Raw genomic sequence first — 25138 nt, 5'->3', positions numbered from 1 at the left:
CTGTTAAATGGTGTTTGAATGTAGGATTCCAGGCATTTTGTATGTAAGTTCGATTTGATAAATACAATTTTGTATACCTCCTGTAATGCGTAATGTTTTTTGAAATATAATGCGACACAATAACAAATAAATGACATTAAAGATCCTTTTATTTCTTGTCAATTCAATTACATATTTAACAAATTTAAATTATATTAACTAAAATTGAAACAATATTAAATAAAATCAATAATAACATTTTGTGAAATGTCATTACTTTATCGTTTTATTTACTGCAAAGCGTAATATTCCTGTAAAGAATATCTAGAATTTCACTCCAAAGCATGTGAACAGGAATGATGGAATGGTATTCAAAGGGATTGAATATTTATTGGCCGTCGATTTACCTATCTTTTGTAGCGTGGAAAATGACATATATTTTTGTTTGGATCCGTATTCGTTCTGAGCGCTGATGTTGAATGTAGACTTTATTCTTATTATTATGGTGACAAAGGAATCTGTCATTAGCGCCATATTATAATACCAGTCCTATGTTATATACTGTCCCACTGCTAAGCAAGGTCCTCTTCTACTACTAAGAGGGTTTAAGCTTTAGTCAACAATGCTAGCCTAGTGGAGGTTGGCAAATTTCACATACATTCGAAATTGATGCGATTGCCTAGTTGGGTGTGAAACGGGCTGCCAAGCCGAATATCCATGGGTTTAAATCCCAAAGGCACAACCTCTGACTTTTCAAAAAAATTGTGTGTATTTTTTAAATTATCGCTTTCTTTAACAGTGAAGGAAATCATCGTGAGGAAACGTACATAACGTTAACTTAGAAATTCTCTACAGGAATTTTTAGGGTGTGTGAAGTCTACCAATCCGCACTAGGCCAGCGTGGTGGACTAAGGCCTAATCCCTCTCATTAATAGAGGAGGCCCGTGCCCAGCAGTGGAAAAGTATATAAGGGCCAATGTTATAATTATATAATATAAAACCGTCCGCAACCCTCTATTCTAAATACGATTATTGCACTTTTTGTGACAAAAATAACATTTCAACACCTGGTGTTTTATAACCTTTTTTGATAATTTTCCTTTGCGCCTTCTGACCTACTTTAAAGCTGACCGTACCATGAAGGCAGCAAAGTCTTCGAAACGAACAGAAAATTATAATATAAATAACCACGATAAAAACCGTAAAATAGTTTTATTTCAAGACTTCGAAGCTTGAACAGCTGTTTCGATTACACTCGTTATTCAGAAATATTTACCAGGTGGTTTATACTATCAAGTATTTACCACCGAAATAACTTTATAACTTTCACGCAAGTACACAACGCACAAAATGCTCTAACAATAACATTCGTATCGAAACTCGAAACAAAGTTAACGATATCCAAGTTTTCGTTTCAAACGTTTCAACTTTTATCCATTATGTTAAATAAATTAATTAAAACGTTGTTATTTATTGAGTTTAGCGTTATTTACGACTTATTAGAATTCACTGTTAAGCCTAGTAAAATGTTTGCAATTTCTGCAGCGAATATCAACTATATCTTGATGATATTAGAGTTGAATTATACAATCAGAATTTTAACAGTAAGAGGTAGCTTGTGCCTTAGATGCATCAGAACATATTTTTATAAATTCTAACATCCCTTTCACATCATGGGACGGAACACACTTGGCGAAAAGGAAGTGCTTGCGCCTTTGCATACCCCTTCAGGAATAAATGCGTGATGTGTGTGTGTGCTAACATCCCTAAATCCTTTCTTAAACTGCCCGCCAGATTCTTTTGATATTGCGTTAATGGATGCAATGGAAATCATTTAAAATCCGGAAAACTACAAAATACAGTTTTATTGTCATCTTAAAGAAGAACGAATCAACTTACATCTTTCATTTAAAAATATGGTACTTTTTTACTTGGTAAGATATTTTTCAACCCGTATAGCGAGCAACGTGCACAAAGCATGACACTCGCTATAGTGGCATATAAAAGTCTGGCGTTCAAGGATCAATATGTATAATCGGTGACAAGCAGGCCGGCATAATCGAGTCGACTGCTAACGGATAATCATCTCAAGAACATTTAATAGCATTGTACTAAATATAGGCGCACCGTACCAGAATTTTTACATTAAAACTTTTTCCATTACCGAGTGCCGATCCATCTCATATGTGTTAATTGAGATAGATCGAACTTCCTTCGACAGTGTGTTGCTATCCATAACGAGTTTAATAAGACTCCTTTGACGTGTAATGTATCAGCATGGCGTAATCGCTAACACTTGAAACTCTAGGTTTGTGTTCGTGAGATGAGGCATTTACAATCCTATTTCGACAGATTAGAGTGGATTTTAGATTGTTTTTATTGTCAACAACGCTATTTTATTTGCCTATAGCTTTTTTTTTGTTTTCGCGGAGAAAGTGTCTTATGACTAGCGCTCAGCCTTCGTGGGAAGCAACTGAGCGGTTATGTTGGGTCATCGTGCCTCGACCTTCAGGCGACCGCCGAGCCGAGTCCCTAACCTATATACAACGCACGGCATACCAACTAAAACTCCGCGGTGGCCCTCTTCGGCACATTAGGGACGACTGCGAGCTTCCTCTGACGGAAATGTCTAAGTCTACATCCACAGCCGCGCCTGCATTTGCCGATAGCTGCTGTTTAGTCTATACTTTACTATTGAATAATGTGGGTCCATCGATAAATGCTAGAATTATAATGGCCAGTCTATTAATAGCGAAAGGTGAAATATTCCTAATGGGAACCCGACACAACAGGTACTAATATGCATGAATGTGGTGTGCAAATTCTACATAAAGAGAAGCTGAGAGGAATCGGATTATGGACCCGTCGCCATACAATATAGAATAGAAAAATTCTAAGCGGATGCCAACACTCTAAATCATCCGTAAGAGGGTGGAACAAAAAGATGCGACAAGCGAACTGTAATTAATTCAATACATTACCTTTACTTAAATACGAAACAATATTACCTTAGAAATAAAGTAGAAACTCAATGGAAATTGTTATAAATATTTTAATTTTTATTATCATTTATTATAAGTTTTTACATAACATACATTAACCTTACTTAAACCTAGATTAACTTATATGATGCATAAAATCACATATCCGATCTTTCAAAATGGTATAATATAGTCCATACGTATGTAATATATTGTATACTATCCCGTACACAATATAGTTTAACACAAGACTATTAACCTTATAAATTTAAAAAAGATCTTTCTCAGCCATAAAAAAAACTAATTACTCTAAACAATAGCTAGTATAAAGATTAAAAATCAAGCCGAGACTCCACGCTCAGACGAGTGCCGGCGACACGGAGGGCAAAGGGCAGAGGCCCATGCTTGTGGCACAATAAACGTGGCGAGTGTGACGCGCACTCTCGGCAAATGAGGAATGCTCTATAACATCGGGCCAGGGAAAATGCGAGAGTCATTTTACTAGGTGTTTCTGAAACTGGTGTGATTGTGTGTTTTAATGCTGGGTAACAAAAATGGAAGTTTGAGTGGCTTTATTGTAAACAAAAGCTATTGAAATCAAATAAAGCCGAGACTAAGGCTCATGCGAGTGTCGGTGACAAGCAGTTCAAAGGGTGCAAGGCCTACATGCAAGGCCTCAGCAAATGAGGAGCCGGATATGGCTAAAATGGTAGTAGGAGTAGTAGATTATCACTTTAAAATACAAAGCTTTTCTGTTTAAAGAATATATCAAACTAAGCAATAGATGAAAAAACCAAAGTAATACATTCACGTAGTGTTTATAAAACTTTTAAAAACAAATGCGAACCCTAACATTATTGTAGCCGCAGGCTTACTAGATCTCCTTGAACACCAGAAAATTTAAGAAATTCTGACAATACAAATTGTCCTAATTTCTAGAAATTTCCATATTTGGAGGACGATGATGGTTAATTTGTTTGCAAATGTTGCAGTTGTGTCGCCGAGAACTAACTGGAGTAAGTTAATTTCCGCAGCGATCTATACCTAAATAGGTCACGTCGAATATCTTGTAAATAGGACGAAGTTATCGCTTTGGGACCTAATTACGCTAAATTCGAGATATTGGAGGACGTCGAAATATTTTTGGGAATTGATAAACATGTCTGTCTTGTTTGTTTCTTTATTTCTGTAGTAGGATAATATATTTCGGTTTATTTTCATCATGTCTTTTTACCTTTTGTGGAAGGCAGATGTGCTGACCTATTTTTGACAGCTATAAATCAAGTTTTGTCATTTACTAGGTTCAATTCTAGATTCCGGGCTGATCTCAAAGAAACACTTTCTTTGGTCACGGTATTAAACCAGGGACCTCAGCCCAACAATCCACTGCATATGAAATACAAATATTGCATCAAGAAATACATTAGTATTTTATTATATTCTACTAATATTGTACATTTTTTATTGTTATTTGATTGTCTCGTTGACGTAGTTGTATTATGTCCTTGGTACGACTACTGCTTTGAAGTCTTGGGTTCAAATCGCGGGTCGGGCGGATATATAAGTTTTCTGCTCACTATTAGCCCAGATTTTAAAAATAGTGCCCGAAATCGCGATAGACATGTCTCTTATCACATCATGGGACACAACTCACTTGCCGACTAATGAATGCCCTAGTTGCGTCTCTGACTATCCTTTCATGGATAAAGGCGTGATGTTATTACTAAATTAAGATTATAATTATTCTAAGATTTATTTTGTATCGTTAACCTAAAGATAAGCCATTTTGATACCGTAGGGGTTTGAGTTATTTTGATAATCTATTATCTCGGTAGGCTTTATTGAGAATCCTGAAGCTAAGTCTTACAAATCCACGAGGAACAAGTGGATTTATGTCTAAAGGCAACGAAAATACGAGGTTTCTAAGAGAAATTCAGTAATAGTTTAGATAAGGTTAAGGTTGCTGATTCATTATTGGACTCTTTTGGCTTTTAAAGATATGGAATGATACTTACAGAAAAGGCATGAGGGTACTTTGATGTGCGTTTAGCATTTTTTTGCGTGAGAATGAGTTTAGTTACCATTCCATTCAGCCATGTTTGAGCTATTTTTTTAGTTTTCCGTACAAACCTGTTCATAGCAGGTGTGAAATTCTCACGAGCATAGCTCGTATTTTGTCAACTTAACATTGCCTTGGGGACTACAAATAAAAAACTTTATGCTCTAAAAGTAATTCTAAGAATAATTTAATATCTTTAAAAAATAACAAACACACTACAAGCGACGCCCACAAACTATTATGATCGTAAAAAAATATGGAAATTGGAACCCCGGCATAGGGAGCATGTAACTTCTTTTTTGGTCTGACAGTTATTGTTTAACTGACAAAGGAGTATCTAATATTCTGAACATAGTAAGCGAAAACTTTGTTATACTTTTTAAAAATGGAATATGGGTAACTGGCATGAAAAACTTTTTAACGTAAGTTTTTGTACGTAAATTGTGTTGAAAATAACTTTTTTTTAAAATTAAACCTATTTATGTTTACTTAATGCCAGTACGACATTTCTGACGCATTACACCAATTTAGACAAAGATCAAAACCCTCTCCATAGAAAAGAAGGCCGTGCCCAGCATTGGGACAGTATAACGTGACTGATATAAACTATTCACATAAAACAGATGACAAAATAAGCATTCGAGTTTCACTGTACTACAGTACAATAAAAATACCATCCAATGACCACTCATTTAGCATCTAATATCGAATGGGCAGTCCCTTATATTGCATTTTAAGTACTGAAATAGGCAATTAAACTTTCCTCTAATTACCAGTGTTTGTAAACGATAGAAGAACGACTAAAACGGCTTATTTCTTAGTCTTTAGTATCAAAGGGTATCTGAGGGAAGGATACCACAATTACACCCAAACGTACACAAGGTATCAAAATCTACCATACTGCTCCACGTACTTACGGAACCCAACACACTTGTGTCGGGTTCAGCGATTAGCCTGTGTACATCCGGTTCCAAAAGACTGACATAATTGTGACAGCAGTTGATGGATAATCACCTCTCGTCAGGCGACATTCTATTGGACTGCATTCCACTTACCATCAGGTGCAGTGGGGACTTTGTCGAGCACATATAAAAGAAGCACAGTCCTGCAGATCGTACCACAACTAATTCAATAGGTATTTAAACTGTAGTCACAAGTAACAACGTTAAAAAAGCGTCTATAACCGCCTGTTTCCTAGCCTTCAGGATCGAAAGAGCTGCTCAGATCGGAGCGGACGTCCGGGCGCGTGTGTAATGGTAATCGGCGTCGCTTTTAAACCGTCATCCGTCCAGCTGAATTGGCAGTTGATTAGGTTTCGTGTAAAGGATAAGTGGAGGAGGAGTCTAAGTGGATAAAGTCGATTTGAGTGTTTTGTGATTTTATTATGCATTTATGCTTGTTTAGCAATCTTTCTCAGTAGTAGAGGAGGCCCGTGCCCAACAGTGGGACAGTATATAATACAGTGCTGATATTATTGTTATTATTATTATGCTTGTTTTAATTAATTAGTATTGTTAGCTGACATTAAGTATGTAAAGACATATTACAAGTAATTGTATTTGTACGAGCTTGGGTTTCGCCTGATGGTAAGCGATACGACCGCCCATAAACAGTAGAAACACCATTCAACACCTTAAATAACAAAGTATTGTTTGGTATTCCACAGCGCTCGCCATTCTAAGACATGAGATGTTAAGTCTTATTATGTCTAGTAGTTACACTGGCTACAATGTCCTTCAAACGGGAACACAATGATTGTATAAAGGAGTCTTGGCTACAATCCCTGATCAATCCATGCCTAGCATCGTACGGTTTTCTTACTAATACTAATAAAACCCCAAACCTTCGTACCCATGAAATAAATTTCAAGAAATACAAACATCTAAACGCAAACCTGATTCCAAAGCTAATGCAAATATCAAATGCCAGCAATGCAGATTTGAATTCAAATCTGAGTAATCTTTTGCCTTCTAAATAAGTTTCTCGATGCTATCGCACCAAAGGCGACATTTATAAGTGTCCGAATGCAAAAAGAACAAGATTGGATCAGCTGTGAGATTTTGTTTCCGTCTTTCAAATGATATTATTTATTCGATACGGTATTTTAATCAGAAGACTGGGTGAGTTCTGATGGAATTTTAAAATTAAATTGGGTTTGAAAAAATCGATATAATATTATAGATAACAAAGAAAAGCAAGGATATAAGCTAATAAACTCTTATATTCATCATTATCTGGAAATTTCAATAAATGATCCTGGAAAGTGGGTGCACCTGTTGCGCCTCTGTCTACCTCTTCGGATATAAAAGGCGTGAGTGTGTATGTAAAATTATAATAATAATAATATCAGCCCTGTATTATATACTGTCCCACTGTTGGGCACGGGCCTCCTCTACTACTGGGAGGGATTAGGCCTTAGTCCACCACGCTGGCCTAGTGCCGATTGGAAGACTTCACACACCCTCGAAAATTCCTATAGAGAATTTCTCAGATGTGCAGGTTTCCTTACGATGTTTTCCTTCACCGTTAAAGCGAGCGATAAGTGACAAAGAATACACACATCATTTTTTAGATAAATGGTTTGTGCCCTTGGGATTTGAACTAGCGGACATTCGTCTCGACAGTCCGTTCCACAACCAACTAGGCTATCGCTGCTTATTTAAAAAAAATAATATTACAAACAAATTACAATTTAAAACGAACAAAAATATTAAATTTTGAACAGGTTTCAACCGCTGATTTGAACACCGCTTTGAACTTACGTATCAACTCAGTTGTTTCATTTGAAACGAACATTGCATTAAAGTTTTAGTTTTCAAAGTGAGAATAACGTTGAATGTTACAACGAAAAATCAGCTCATTCATTTCCCAACCTGCCTCAATATTACATTTCAACTTCCGAGTTTTACACGAGTCACTTGAAAATTTGTCGTGTTATACCGAAAATGTTTTTGAACTTCACTTAAAAACTTCTCTTAACGTGATTTTATTTTTACGAAACACGTTGCACGGTTCGAGATTGAAAGTTAATTTTACTACGTTAAAGTGTTGGAAAAGCGCAATTATGGACTGAAATTGAATGCGAAAAGGGAAAATCCAACTTATAGAGGAGTAGAGGTATTCGTCGGCCGTAAGGCAACGGTTACCCCAACATAGCTGCTCAGTCGCCCTCCAAGAAGGCGGGGCGGTAGTAATAAAAGACTTAATCCGTGACAAAAAAAAAGAAAAAAAAAGGAGTAGAGGTATCCAGACAGATTAAAGCATATGAGAGCAATATCAAAGTCTACAACTGACCATTACATTATGCATTTTAATAATTTTGTATGACCACGTGACGTCGACCCTCTGTCGGTTAGGAGCAATTTGAAAAACTTACTCTGTTTCTCTGACCCAGGGTTCGAGCCCAGAATACCTGAGTTGGCAGTTTGTATACACTAGTATAAAGAGGCGACAAATAATTTCAGTAATACATAGATAGTTTGAAGAATTTGACTTTAATATATATACATAGACTCAAGCCTTTTCCCTTTTAAGAGCAGGCAGAAGTATAAAACATCAAAATTCGTCAGCTGGGTTAAATCGCATGTAAATAGGGCGGGCCTATTGCCTTTTACCGAGTACATTTCCAAACTCCAGGCTGATACTGTGTATAAAAACTGCATACCATTTTGCTCGACTCGGGATTCGAATCCAAAACTTTAGTGCGATTGTCGTACCGCGCACACAATACGCCGCCGAAGTAATAATTTTAATACTAAGGTATTTATGTTAGTCATAAAAAACTCTCTTGACCGTCATATTAAGGAAATTTTTATATAAGATGGCTTCAAAAATAACACTTAATTTCCTTATGGGAAAGTTTCATAGCGCAAAGAGCCACATAAAATGTATACTGCATAATATATCAATTTAAGGACCTCTTTGGCGATACATTATATGCGATGGTCACGGTTTGAAGAAAATACTATATTTTTATGTCCCGCTCCAAGGATTCCAACATTAGAAACAATACAGAATATATAAACAAATGGAATGGAGTATCGAACTTATATACATACACTCTCACGCCTTTATTCCATAGAAGCAAAAACTATCGAGTCTCTTATGTTATAGTCTTAACAAGCCTCTTTAAATACATGAATTTGTTTAATTTAAGCTAAGAAAGATTTTTTTTGTTTCCATACGGGCACAGCAACTCCACTACACCTGATGGTAAGAGGATTGGGGTCCATATATAATGTCGGCCGACAAGAGGTGGTACCCCTTGGCAGTCGGCACAATTATGCCGGCCTGTGCGAACCATATACTTGGCTGATCCCGGAGCGTGACACACTTACGTGTGTCACTATGGCGGGTTTTAACACCTTGTGTTTTCACTCTTGTGTACGGAGACCGCTATCCGGGTGGAGCCGGGTATACACAGCCTGCTCGCGGAGCGCAACTTGCGTGAGCAGCTATGGCGGGTTTTAACACCTTGTGTATGGTGGTCGCTATCCGGGCGGATATAAATATTCTCTTACAAGCGAATTAGACTATTGATCGGTTTGTTGTGTTATAATTTGAATCTGAATTACGTTTCTCTACGCACCTTGAATTTTGAATTATATCTCTAGACCACGTATCCGTTAACGATAGGTCGACTTAGATACTACCTATATTTAATTATTTTTTATTGTCAAACTAGGTGGTGCTCGCGGTTTTATCCACGAGAAAATCCTTTCCCACTACAAAAGTCCTTTAAACTCTGTACAACACATGCGCCATCTATTTAAAATCAGATTTACAAAGTCCATTATTTCGTATGGGAGCATATTATCGGGATAATCCAAGATATGGTCTAGCCATGTGTCAAACTCCATCCAAATCCGTTCATTTGTGGCTACGTTTACTTCTAACAAAGATCCATTAGAAAGAAGATTATAAAATTATTTTAAAACTATTTTCAATTAGAAGTAAATTTAATAGCACAACAAAAAGACTATCATAGCTGAAGCGACGGATTAAAACTGGTATAAAAAATATACAAAGGAAATTTTACCTTGTCAACTAAGATACAAGTTTTTATAACAATTAAAATATCATAATTAGCGCTTTGCGAAGCTAACAGGGTTTTCTTAGCTCGTCTTAAAAAAAAGAAAGAAGCACAAAGGAAAATCTCTTAGAAATATGAGTTGCCAACGTTGAGGGAGTTTAATAAATTATCTCTAAGATTCCGTGGGTCAATGTTATTAAATATTGTATAATTAAACAGCATAATGAACGGGAGTGACGAAATGATGAGGGTCCCTAAAGACTAAGGACACCCAAATATGAGTTTGAGGAGTTACATGGCGTCTACAATCCCTAAAGCCGAAGAACGCGCCTCGTGGAAAGGCTGCTGATTGACGGGATCACGATCCTCAGTAATGAGGGGCCGACTGACGAAAGCCATTCCCCATAAAACAATGTCGTTAAATAATAAATTAGTGTTCTAATGGTTTACTTTAAGTAATCATGGGTAATAAGCAATTAGCTATAATTTATTTTGACTCAGTGGCGTAGTTGTACTGCATGCGCGGTACGGCAGCGCTCTGAGATCGTGTGTTGGAATCCCGGGTCGGACAAAGTGATATATGGGGTTTTCTTGTCAGTATCAGCCTGGAGTCTGGAATTTGTGCCCGATATGGCGATATGCTCGCTCCTCACATCATGGGACGGAACACACTTAGCGAAAAGTGGGTGCCCTGGTTGCGCCTCTGCATATCCCTTCGGGGATAAATGCGTGATGTGAGTGTGTTTATGTTATTTTATAGTACGCGTCGCTCGCGGCTTTGTCTGTGTGAAATGGCTTTCCCGCTGCAAGAGTCCCTAAATGATTAAAAAGCAAAGCTATTTTGCACCGTATGTCTAATGCAAGAGGTCGTACTTTCCTCTCACTCTTCCATTTGACTTGACGTCAAACACTTTCTCATCAAAACTAAAAAACACAGACCACCATCTCACTCGCACCGCTGAATAATTTAAAACGCGCCAACAATTCGTACACTGGGTTGATACGGCCCCCGCAATTTTAATTTATTAAAGAAGTAATTTTATACTAATTGGAAACCGCGGTACGCAATGTACTCACCTTTCATGTATAATTCACCGTGTTAAGATTTAAGAGGGTAAGTTGATTTGGTTGTTGTCTTCCTAATTTATTTATGAAGGTTTAATCTTGTGAGGATTGTTATAATTTAAAGTGTGTTTACTGTTAGTCAGTTTTCTTTTATTGTAAAGATGTCTGTTAAAAATAAATTTAATAGCAGTTGAATTTGAATGTTCGCCACAAATTTATAGGGTCCTGGAGTGTAATAATTGGATCATGATCTTTGTCACGTCCTTTGATAACCTGATTTTTTATAAATACAAAAAAAAGTTTAATATTTTTTTTATCACCCAAAATAGTATTTTCTTTTATTAAAATATGTATATTTTCTCAACTGGTTATCCAACACCGAATGCAGCATTGAAACAATCTCAAACCCTCACAAAACACAGTTTATCTAAACTACAACTATCTACACAACCAACATAAGCTTCCAACGGTCCATCCGCAGCTTTTTACGACGAAAAGCTCCTTAGAAACAATAAAAATGAATAAGCGTCCCGCGTTCCATTCCCCGCCGTACATTTCTATGAATAATATTAATATGTCTTCCGGCTTTCTGTTTATTTGCTGCTTGTCCTTGAACTTTTTCCCTTGTTGGGAACGATAAGCTTTTTTGCCATCTAAATTATATTATACTAGCTTTTGCTCGCGGCTTTGCCCCCCTGAAGGAGATTTCCGAGATATGTTTTTCGACTTACTTGATATTTATCTTTATATTGTGACCAAATTACACAAAATCATTATAAATTGCAGCCTATGTGTTAATCTGGTGTATAAACGATATAACTGTAAAGTTTCATCCAAATCCGTTCAGTACTTTTTTCGTGAAAAAAGAACAAACATACATACATGCATACATCCTTCCTCACAAACTTTCGCATTTATAATATTAGTAGGACTTAGCAAGTCACAATATTAAATGAGTTTGTGTGATACATGGTGGCCGTAATGAGCCACATAAGTGTCGCGTTCTGGGATCATTCTGTATAGAACTGATTTTAAACAGGCCGACATTATTGTATCGACTGTCGCGGGGTAAACATATCTTGTCAGTCAACACTAACTTTCAGGTGCAGTAGGTTCACATTGTCAAGCCCTAATAAAAAATATAAAAAATAAGCTGTATGACACTTTAATTCAATTTAAACTTTGAATAATGAAATACTACATGGAACTTATAGTATTCTTACACTTGATAAACTAGAAGAAGTTATAATTCCAGTACTTTTTTGGTATTAATATATTTCCAACTAGAATATTATCTACTTGACACCAGAATCCACATAGGCAACCCTTGCAGACAAGAAACCTAGATCCTAGTAAATCATAGAAGCATGCTTAATTAGCGTTAAAATATTAACATTTTAAACTATCCAAATAATGATACGTGTTCACAATTAAATATTCTGTTATAATGAAATGGCTCTCCAAATGGAATATTTGATAATACGTGCACAAATTAAAACATGGTTAATTGGTTTAAACAATTAATCCACGCGCATGCGAATGTGTAATTATTTAAAATAATTAAAGCTTGCACTAATGTTATTTAGTTTTATACTTAGCTGTAAAGGTTACATTTATTTTAACTTATTACTGTATTTGGTTTTACCTTCGTTGAACTGAGAGTGTAGAAGAGATGTAACATTGATTTTATCCGTGTTCATATTAATAATATAATAATATCAGGCCTTTATTATACTGTCCCACTGTTGGGCACGGGCCTCCTCTACTACTGAGAGGGATTAGGCCTTAATCCACCAAACCGGCCGAGTGTGGATTGGTAGACTTCACACACCCTCGAAAATTCCTATAGAGAATTTCTCAGGTATGCAGGTTACCTCACGATGTTTTCCTTCACCGTTATAGCAAGCGACAATTCACAAAGAATACACACATAATATTTTAGAAAAGTCAGAGGTGTGTGCCCTTGGAATTTGAAGCTTCGGACATTCGTCTCGGTAGTCCGTCCACAACCAACTAGGCTGTCGCCGCTTTTGACCATTCTTACCCAGATTTAATTCAAGGTCACTACGATTCAAGCCAGCTGCCAAAAATGAAGCTCTGACGGTATAAAGGTAATGGAGGTCAAAAGCTCATTTAAAAACAGAGTTATTTAACCGCTTTGAACAGCATATGGCTGGCTGCCAAACATGTCTCGACGTCGATATACTTGTAGTACATACTCGACAATACGCATTTCCTTGTGCAAGTGAGATTTATTTAACAAAAGATCTGTAGATTCTAATTAAGGTTTGACCAAACTAATTTACAGCTAATCCGGTAACTTGACCTGTTTATATGCCGAAGTTGATAATAAAATGACTTAATTCTATGTTTACGCGAGTGGTAGATATCAAAGTAAACTAATTTTCCGTCAACAGCTAAAATAAAAAAAATATATAATTGTAAAATGTAGATGGATAATGTGTCTGACTATTTGGACGACCAACATCTCTGTGACTATAAAGCCTGCAAAGTCTCCAAAACGTCGGGATAAAATAAAAATATACAAAATCCGGAAACTAGTTTTATTTAAAATAATATTCATTATACAAGATGAATTAATCAATTTATTGATAAATGAACCAATCATAGAACAATAACTTGTCAATACAATGGATACAACTTCAGTCTGATAATGGACAGAGTTTTACAAGACCGTCTGGGGACACAAATATGTTGATAGTTATCAAGATTAGCACTCGGTTTCTTGTAATCTATATCGGAGATAGCCTAGTTCGGAGCGGAATGGACTGACGAGATTAATGTCCGCAGGTTCAAAAACCAAGAGCACACACTTCAGACCTTTCTAAAATGATGTATAATTCTTTATGAATTGATGTAAAGCACCTTAATGGAACACTGCAATTAAAAGATTTATTTATTCCCAAAAGACTGATCCAAGTTATATCAATACCTTACCCTTGATTTATGGAGCGGCTAAATGATTCTAGCAGCTGTGTTTTGAAAATGTCATTAAGTTAACAGCTTCCATTTTCATTCTCGTTATTGCTTATACCTCTATGAGAGCATATTATATAACGTTGCGAAGAGCATTGGGGATTATATTGTTTATGTTTTCACTTATATTATCGACAATTGTATTTGGATTATTTTTTAATAAAATTAGGTTAAGGAGAGTTTTGATATATTTCGGGACCTTACGGCTAATTTTACAAATAAGGTTAAATCTTAAATAACTATATGCTTCTTGCAAGCTATAAACTGCTATACATATCGTATTTACTCATCCGTCGATATACTATTGATTCACTAAACTTACTTTCTGCCCCTTCTGTCAGTCTTTAATTTCTATCTCACATTTCTCCTAACTTCAGACAAACCATAATGATTTTCTATGTTAGATCTAAAGCTTTTTTTTTTTAAAAGGCATAGAACCGTTTCTAAGGAACTAATCAAAGACATAAAACCGTTTCTAAGGAACTAATCAAAGACATTAAACATTGTAGACTGGACATCATGATCATTTGTGCTTTAAAAGTTATTGCCTATTGTTAATAAGTCGTTGTCTTATTTGAAATGTTTGCGTGACAATGTCACAGCATCCTTAGATGTTAATATAAAATATCATATTTACAGAAAGTATGCTACTATGCACATTAAAAATGTGCAAATGATATGGAAAAACTATAAAGTATTGGTAAATTGACTAACCGTCGCAAAAGCGCAAAATTTATTAATCTTCACAATCTCCGTTTTATATAATCTTAAAAATATTTGGAACTAACTCGTCGGCCTACCAATACTTTGTTAGTTAACAGACAACACCAAAAATCCACATCAAACCAATTGAACCGATAAAAAGAACAGCGAAATCCTTAGTTTACACAGATTTCAAAACTTTATTTCACAGTTCAACAGGCGGACGCTTTTGTTTACTGTAGCCGACGAGCATTTTGCAAAACGCAGATTTCAAAAGGCGAACAAAGTTATATTTACGAGTCTTTAGTATTTACTGGCATGTGCTGTTGCGAAACTTAAATTGTAGGCCTTTTACTGTTTAAAACATTTAATTATAAGGTATCGGTTTATTGTCGAAACAGGTTTGGTTATTAAATCTTTAAGATCAAATATGTGACTTTATTTTGAACTTTTACGTTTTACAGAATGACGTATAACAAATATCAGAGGTTCTTTCATATTCTTCGGCTAAATAAGGACTGTTTTTTTTAGTACCAACACTTATTACTATCAAAAATATGTTTGATACCTTATTCTAATTTTATTTAGTTCTCATCGTATTCTACAGTACATTTATTAGGATCAAGTTGTGTTTTTCTAGATGTGTAATTAAAATAATTTATGATAACTACAATGTCATTTTAAAATAGTCTACTGTTTCAGATGTTAAATATAATCGGCGGTCATACGCAAAGAAATATGAAGCTAAAATATCAAAGTATTCCACTCCATAGTCTTGTGGTATACATCTAAAATTTCAAACGCTGCAATTTTAATGTTAGAACTTGAAGCTCAGCAACACTGAATCTTTTAAACCATTCATATTTCACTTTTATTCCTATGCAGATATGAGTTATTTATGCTTGCGAGCGAGTGCTCTCTGGCGCCCTGTTAGCATGTGGTACGTATCTTTTCACTTGACGCAGTTATATTAAAATTCATTTGTCACATTTTGCTGAGGGTCCTCTATTTACTTTGTTAGCTGTATCAACAACGTCGTTTGAGGTTTATGGAAAACGTGATAAGTTTCTTTTGTGAGATAGTTTTGTGCTTTAGTACAGTTGATTTTATTTCATATTTACTGGGTGACTAGGAGCATGATTGCGTTGAATATATGAATGATAAATATTATGAAAAGGATTAATTATAATTTATGCAAGGTAAATATATCAAGAAGGAAATGTTAACGAAAACCTAGTTGAATATTATTTAAAAAAAATGAAGAATAAATATATTACTACACCTTAACAATGAATGTAGCTAATATCATTTATACATCATATTTTGATGTAGGCCTTATATTTTTGTTATTATTTAGAACACTAACCCCCACTGTTTATTGGAGAAATAATAGTATTCTATCGAGACAAAAAAATATGAGCAACCTAACTTGATTTGGATTATATCAGTCAAATAAATTCCAATTTGTTTCTTTACTCAAAACATTGGTTAAATAAACATATTTATCGAGTCAATGTTTGCTGTCGCAAAACATTCTCTACTTCGTGCCGGCTGGGAAGTACTTGAAAAAGCTTTCTGTTGCTGTGTTTGCAAAAATTTGTTAATTCAGGATCTGCGCCGGATGAATCCTGAAACATTCGTGAATAAAATACTAGGTTTCCTGAAGAAATTAAAGGTTAACACAATTAACTCCACGGCGGAATTTACAAGCGATAGAGATCACACCTGTAATTTGATTTTGTTTTAAGTTTTGCAATGTATATTTATTTATAGTTTTACATATTACGTAGTTATCTCAATTACAAAGGTTTTTAATTTTAACAAAGTAATATATTTACTGATAAGTATTTCGTCTTTTCGTGGTATGTTATACCATTGGGTAATCTATGATCTATATGCAAACGTTATTATTAATATATAGTACAAAAAATCTTAACGATCATGTAAAATTATTTGAAGACATTTCATAAATTTTTATTTATTAATTTGGAATAAGGTACACCGACAACACTACATACTATTACATCATTCAATACAATAGAACAATAAGGAATATGTGTGCTACTAATAGGTGAAAGCAGCATTTACTACTAACAACATAATATCTAATTGAAATCTGAAACATAATAATGTGAAGTTAACGGATAATATTATGAAGTACTAAAATATGAAATCAATGAGTAACGATTATATACTAAATAAATTATCTATATAACACTTTTGTAAACAATATCATACAATTGACAACAGAAAAAACCTAGAGTTAGTTTATATAGAGTTAGCTTGTACGAGAGATAGTTATCCTAAATTTAAACAAGTTTCGAAACCAAATCGCCGTCGCTCACGGCCTCCACCCTCAGGCCCTAAAGGGTAACAAAGGAAGGTAGAGGCTCCGGAGTTAAAACGAGCAACAATTAGGAATGTAATCCAGTGTCGTGTTGCCGGGATAATTCGAGGTGTGGCCGCCGAGGGGACTGTTAACTTGTTGAAGTTTTCCTGTGAGATTTTTTCTTGAATCCAAATTTGGGTGTGGGAATTTTGGGATGTTTATTATGATTAAAGTTTTTGGATTAGGAATTTAATTTGCGTGTTTTACATGTGGCATTAATTGGTACGTTTTTAGAATTTCATTTTGTAACCAGTTACAATAAATACTTTTCTCTGATATACCAGCACACACATCACGCATTAATCCCCGAAGTCGTATACAGAGGCGCAACCAGAGCACCCACTTTTCGCCAAGTGTGTTCCGACCATGATGTGATAGAGGGCGAGCCTATCGCCATATCGGGCACATATTCCAGACTCCGGGCTGATACTGAGTAGAAAAACCCAAATATCACCTTGCCCGACCCAGGATTCGAACCCAAGACTTCAGAACGATGCCGTACAGTACAACTCATGCAGTACAACTATACCACCGAGACAGTCGAGTAATATACCAGCACATTAGAAATAAATTCTAAGCGTAGGCAACTGATGTATAATATCAAATCAAAAGAACACAACAACAAACACACAATCACACATGCTCAAAATCAAAATCTCACTGAAACAGTCTTTCCATAAACCAAAAAGACCATTCCATATCCTATCAAGTAAGTAGCAAACTGGAAATGCTAACTAAAAATATATTCCACAACCAATATCTGATAACGTTTTCAAATTACTCAATATTAATTAACAAACGTTTACCGCAACTTAACCGGTTTTGGATCCCGATCCAGTATCCCGACGTTCCCAATTACGTAACCTCGATAGCGGAAGGGATCATTGGCATATTAATGGTTTGCAATACGTCGATACCACTCGATAGGTTTGATTAATGAAGTACGCAAAAACTATGAAGTATTCGGATATTACTGCTTCCTGATGGATTGAGGGTCTCTTGAGATTATCTTATTGGATAACATATTATGCCATGTACCTTATGGAGCTTTTATAATGCGGTTTCTTCTGATTCTGAATTAAAAATCTTGATTGAAGGTACCTTTACTGACTGATGAGCGATAATGCTTGACTTCGAACCTTTTGATCTAGTACTTCTGTTTCGGAACACTTCTTTTGCTGGAATGTATTTCATAGTCAGGTTTTCAGCAATATATACGAATTTTGCTGGAATTGGTCTTACTTAGTGCTTGTTTACGGCGCGTTTCCTTTGGGGGTTGATATTTCTACTATATTATGGTAAATAGTTGGATCGGGTTATCTAAAGTCTCATACTGGAAGCTGAGGATGGGCAATACCAGAAAAAGGTTAAACAGTCCTTTAATTCATCTATACAAAACACACAAAACTCATTACGCCTTTATCCTCAAAGGAGTAGGCAGATAGCTGCAACCAGGACAGCCACTTTTCACCTTTCATTTACCGTCCTATTACGTGATAGGAGGTGAGCTAAACGCCATATCAACTTCCAAACTCCGGGCTGATGCTAAACAGAAAAACCCAATATCACTACCTGAGATTGGAACCCGGGACCCCGAAACGTACCACACACGCAATTTAAGTAAACTACCAAAACTGTCTAATCTTTGTCTAAATCTGTAATTCTTTATCCAAATCAGGCTGTCATGAAAGAATTTTCTTTTCTCCTAAACTATTAATAAAATGAAAACCCGAACATGCAGTTTAATTAAACTAAACTGACATGACTAAACATAACACAAGTAAATAAATAGGGATAATCCTCTTGCAGTTGATAGATTTAATGACGATAGCAGAGCTCGATACAGTTAACCTTTAATTAATGCGCTTATGCAGGTTTACAAACGACAATGTTTGGAATGCAAAACTGAATATTACATCTGATTTGCGAAATTTTATCCATTGTGATATATTTATGATGGTTTTTGCGATTGTACTAACGCCTATAGCGTAACGAGGAATAAATTCTGAAAAAACTTTGCCATATTAAGAAAATGCAAAAGTGATTTTTCTAAGCAGGTTTTTTATGTTCCTAGTCGTCGTTAATATTCAGGTCGTAGGGCAATTACTTGAAGGCGGAAATGATAGCTGCAGGATAGATTGTTATGTAAGCAATACATCCAGAAGAATTGTCGCATTCAGCCCTGACAATCTAGTGCAATCAAATTACAGCCCTGGAACAAAACAATAAAAACTAAAATCAAAACATCAAAAATATTCCAAGAATTCTTTGTGTAAACGTATAAATTTAAAAAGCTTCCGCTGCAAGGCGTTTACAGCGTGTACAGAAGTAATTAGTTCGTTAGGGAGCGCAATGTTTCCTTTATGTTAATACGCCTGTAGACGCAATTTAGTAATTGTTTCTGACGCCCCATTCTGTTCTCGGCATATGCAATTTCATTTATTTATGTGTATGTTATTTGTTTAAGCGGCAGTAGTCTAGTTGGGAGTGGAATGGATTGCCGAGTCAATCCGCAAACTCAAAACCTAAGAGCACCTTTGATTCATTTAAGTTTATGGTATATTCTTTGTGCATTATCGCATGCTTTCTGTTGATGAGGAAACCTGCATATCTAAAAAGTTCGGTATAGGAATTTTGAAGGTGTGCAAAATCTGCTAACCCGTACTAGGCCAGCGTGGACTAAGACCTGAGCCCTCTTAGTAGCAGAGAAAACCCCTGCACAGAGGGACGGTATATAATACATGGCTGATATTATTATTTTTATGTTTTGTTTAAAAAGTCAGAATTAAATCACACTAAAATTATTGACTACAATAATTTTTTTTATAACATGCACCTCTGGAACTATTCCGATGTTGATAATTATTTTACCCAAAAGCTACATTATCGTGGAGTAATATTGTTTACTTTTAAACTATTTCTTGGTTTTTTGTTTATAATAATAAAGAATCTAAATTGGGTGTTAAAATATATTGTATGTCCGCCTGGATAGCGATCACCGTAAACAAGTGGGCAAAATCCGCTATAATGGTCCATGTAAGTGTGCGCGTTCCGGGATCAGCCTGTGTATATCCGGTTCCCACAGGGTGGTATAATTATGGCGACCGCCGAGGGGTCATCATCTCTCGTCTGTCAACATTCCAATGAACTCTACTTACCATCAGATACAGTGGGATCACCTTGACGGTTATGTATAAAGAAAAAAACCTTCAAAACAATGGAAAATAAAAGTATTTAACGGATTCGCGGTTTTTATATTATTATTTTCTCCCGAAGTCCGTTAAGTACTTTTATTTTCAATGTCTAACATTCGCGTAAACATAACAAATCATTCTGCAAAACAATTGTCGAAACATTTTTAAAACAATGAATTTTAACGTCACATTTTTCTACCGTTCAAATTATCCTTTGTAGTACCCATGCTAGTTGTTAATAACTAACTCCTTCGTAGTTGTTGAAAACATTTCCAACAAGATGACGTTTCCACGGCTCGATGTTCTGTTTTGTTCAACCCCTAATTGGAACGTTGTAAACTCTTGGCTGAGACTTGAATTTTGCTTACACGAGCATAAATTCTTGGTAACATTTAATATTTAATTATAAATAATTTCAAGATAAACTAAAAACTTAGTTATCCTTTCTACGAACCGAGTACGTTTATAAACTTTTTTAATTCGTTCTGTTTAGAAGAAACCCAAAATGTCCAAAATATTTACTTCATAAGGTTTAATATTTGAACGTATTTAAACATATCCGCAAAAAAGCGGCGATAGCCTAGTTGGTTGTGGAACGGACTGCCGAGACGAATGTCCGCAGGTTCAAATCCCAAGGGCACACACTTCTGACTTTTCTAAAAAATATTCTTTGTGAATTATCGCTTGCTTTAACGGTGAAGAAAAACATCGCGAGGAAACCTGCATACCTGAGAAATTCTCTATTAGGAATTTTCGAGGGTGTGTGAAGTCTACCAACCCGCACTAGGCCAGCGTGGTGGACTAAGGCCCGTGCCCAACAGTGGGACAGTATATAATACAGGGCTGATATTATTATTAAACATATCCTTACTTTTCAATCCCTTCTAAAGTAAATGAAATAGACATTATTAGCTTATACGCATATAAAATATTATAACGTGTTGTTTGTTCCAGATTATGAAGCCCTGGACGGGGCGCAGCCTCGTGAAGGCGCTATGTGGAGGGCAGGCGTGTTTTTCCTTACACAGATAGTTGTGTGTCAATTTACTTCAGGTACGTTCTAGTTTCCACATCGAACACAAATTCCAGACAGATAATAATAATAATAATATTAGAGAGAGTACTCGCAAGGTGTATAAACCCCAACTAGAGTAATGTATCTTAAAGGGGCCTCTACGTGTTGGATCCATGTCCCCACGCAAGCCTTCCAAAAGGACCGGCCTTTATGCCGTGATTTCCCGCAGGAAAGATACAACATAATAATATAATAATACATTTATTTCAGGATTGTATACACCCATAATTAAATTACAATAATTATATTAAATGTTAGTGCATACAGTTATACAATAGAACTCAAATAACAAGACAAAACAGCGGCAGATTCACTGACCCACCAGCTGAGCAATAAAATAATGAGCAAAATAATTTAATATTACTGTCTGACCGGTATTCGAACCTGGGACCTTAGCGGCTTCATCCGCGCTCGCAACTACACCACTGAGGCTAATATGAATAGTAAATACGAATATTGCATTCATTTAATGCATTTCATTCCGACTTTACCCACGTCAAAATACTCTCTTAGAATATTTTGAATTACAAAGTTTTGCACATTTCACGTTAATTTTCATATTTGCTAAATACTATATTTGTTAAAATCTTACTTATTATGAGTATACGTAGTATACAACATAAAATTTCCTACACCAAGTATTAAAATTAAAACAAATTTAATCGACCCGACCCATGCATTAATTGATTTCTTTTACCAAATAGCCCCATATCCCAAAGAAACCACACGCAGCTCGTGTTCGTACATTGGGCTCACGTCTTCTCACCTACGCTCTATTACGTGTAAATTAGCTCTAGTGTTCTTGTATTGCTCTTCGTCTATTTTTTAGCAATCTCCTTTATGAATTATTATCTATTTTCCATCTTATTAAATAAGAATGGCGGCTTAATAAGTTTAAGTGTCTTATGCTAAGGTTACGAAGGTTCAAAATGTCCTATATTATTTTTTATTTATCTTGAAAAACTAGATTTAAAATTTTCACATCGCTAAAAATTTTAAACGACAATAATTTACAGTTTGATTTCAAATTGCTGGTTCACAAAGTCCGATATAATTTTTTATTTATCTGCAAAAACGAGATGTAAAATTTTAATATCGGTAAAAATATGTAAAGACGATAATTGTGGTTCTCCTTTTATTTCTCTTTCGGGAATATTTTTTTTTGCTGAAAACGACATACATATAGTATGCTATAATTTAATTTGTGCAATATAACATACCTTGTAACAGTGAACTCGCAAAATTTTATATATTAGTGACAAAGAAATTAAACTAATTTTCGGATTCTATCGCGGTTTTTTATATTTTAGTTTTCTCCCGACGTAACTTTGACTTTACGGATGAACAACACCTCAGCCCCCCCGTGACCATGAAGGCTGCAAAGTCTTCGAAACGTCGGGAGAAAAATAAAATATAAAAAACCGCGATAGAATCCGAAAATTAGTTTAATTTCAATGTCTCACATTCGCGTAAACATAAGATATCATTATTAGTGACAAAGCGTAGGTGATCGTTTTTTTTTATTTTTGAATGACGAGACTAGCTTGCCGTTCACCTGATGGTAAGCGATACGTCCGCCCATAAACAGTACAAACACAATCCAACACATTATCGCAATAATTTGATATTATTAAAGCGTCATAACTTTTAATAATAATAAAAGGAACGCTCAATATATGCCATATATTTGGATATTGGACGTTAACAATAACTTTAGTGTAGCCCTAAGGCTATAAAGATAATGATCAACTTAATATGGATTTTTATGCCTACCGCAATCTCCATAAAGATATCGGTCCCAAAATTTCAATACCTAAGCCTTACTGTAATTGCGCATTAGAATTTAAATATCTGTAGCTCATAGCTTCGTCTGCGTACAAATTATTTCTCGGTACAATAATCTCTAATATATTGTAGCGATCTATATCGTTATCAGGGCGGTGCCAGCGGCATCTGCTTAAAAGAAGATAAAATATAGAAAAATATTTTTTCACGGGAGCAAATTACGCAAAATAAAAGTAGCCTATATGTTATTCGAGCACATAGTCGATCCGTGTGTTAAATTTCATTCAAATCCTTTGGGTAGTTACTGCGTTAACTTCCAACAAACATTTTCGCAAATATTGGCATTTAGGTATAATAATATATACCCTGTATCATATACAATCCCAGCAGGGTACGGGCCTTCCTACTACTGAGAAGGCCTTAGTCCACGACGCTGGCCTAGTGAGAATTGGCAGACTTCACATACCCTCAAAATTCTTAGACAGAACTTATGGTATGCAGGTTCATCATAATATTTTCCTCCATTAAAGCAAGCGATAATTCCTAAAAATAAAAAAAAACAAGAAAGGTATAAGATAAAGAACGTTCAGCTCAATCCGAAACAATGACAGTTATACCAATAAATACAAAAGCAATTGATGTAATCGTATCTCGCGACATTTATCAACTCGGTGCAGTTAACGTTTTCCTCTGGCAATGGTCGAGGAAAGTTTCTAAAACCAACGCCATCACGGCTAGTTTCGAAACTGCAACTGTCCAAGTTCGTTTAAACTATAAATATCCGGCACGTGAGCGAACTTGAATATTGCCACTCTGTCAAATGACATAAAAGTTTATCAGCTGTTTGAGGATGTGTATGGAGTGTGACTGTTAGCATCAGCATCTGATATGATTCTTTAATCTTTAGTTTTTGAAATGTCTGTCCTTGTTATTTCTTGCATAAGTTCTTGTAAATGATGGTTATATGAAAAATGGGAACTAAAAGCTTATAACGTAAAATTTTATTATATATAAGTTGTATAAGGTTGTTATGAGACTTTTTTTCATATGAACACTGTTATGTGATGATGGTACGTGGAATGGGGTCCAAATGAATGTCGACTGCCTAGACATAATTACCCCGCCGCCGTCGCCGCAATAAGGCCGACCTGTTATATTCGGATATACACAGGCTGATCCCGGAACGGGACACACTTCCGTGGGCCATTATGATGGGTTTTAAAATCTTGTGTACGGTGGTCGCTATCCGTGCGGTTACAAAACATATCCAACAGCAAACGGTACTACTACTTCTTCAATTTGGTTTTCACCTTTGTTTAATAGTTCTTGTTTTTCGCAGATAACTCATCAACAACGACAGAAGAAAGCCAAACGGTGACGTCATTCTACGCATTCAGTACAGGCATCGCTCCAGCCCCAGTTATGCTCAAACTCGGAAACTCGACAATCGATAGCACCAAATCTTTTAAAGTCCCACAACCTACACAGAACCCCGCGGAACCCACCAGAAATCCTTCACAGGAACCTCCTGGGTCGACAACTGAGGTCCTGAAGATCGACATGATACCCCATGTTGTGCCAGCCAAGAATACGTATTTCGATCATGATAGAAAATACGGACCCACTTTTGAAGATGCTGTCGAAGGGAATATTACAAGAATTACGGTCCAGTTGGGAGAGGATGCTCATTTAAACTGTAGAATCAGTCTTCTGCAAGATAAGACGGTGAGTTATTTCATTCTCAAGCTTATGATCAGTAAATATCTCCTCTCCTCTCCTTTCTCCAGCAGAACCACGCATGCTGGCATGCGAAGCTTTGTAGTGTGTGTACTTAGTATATAAGCTATGTAACGTATTGTAATAAGTTAGTATAAAGATAG

The 25138-nt window shown here is 35.7% G+C and overlaps 1 protein-coding gene across 1 annotated transcript in view; it reads left to right on the top strand.

Moving 5' to 3' along the window:
• LOC115440889 overlaps positions 1–25138 on the top strand; it is a 67072-nt gene that overhangs the window by 20652 nt on the left and 21282 nt on the right. The window contains exons 2-3 of the mRNA XM_037436576.1: positions 21353–21451; positions 24598–24983. Of these exons, the coding sequence (XP_037292473.1) occupies positions 21353–21451; positions 24598–24983 (485 nt within the window). The remainder of the gene's footprint in view (positions 1–21352; positions 21452–24597; positions 24984–25138) is intronic.

Source organism: Manduca sexta, chromosome 8, assembly GCF_014839805.1.
Source record: "Manduca sexta isolate Smith_Timp_Sample1 chromosome 8, JHU_Msex_v1.0, whole genome shotgun sequence".
NCBI lineage: Eukaryota > Metazoa > Arthropoda > Insecta > Lepidoptera > Sphingidae > Manduca > Manduca sexta.
Note: the sequence above shows the minus strand (reverse complement) of the source record. Positions and strands in the feature narration are given on the sequence as shown.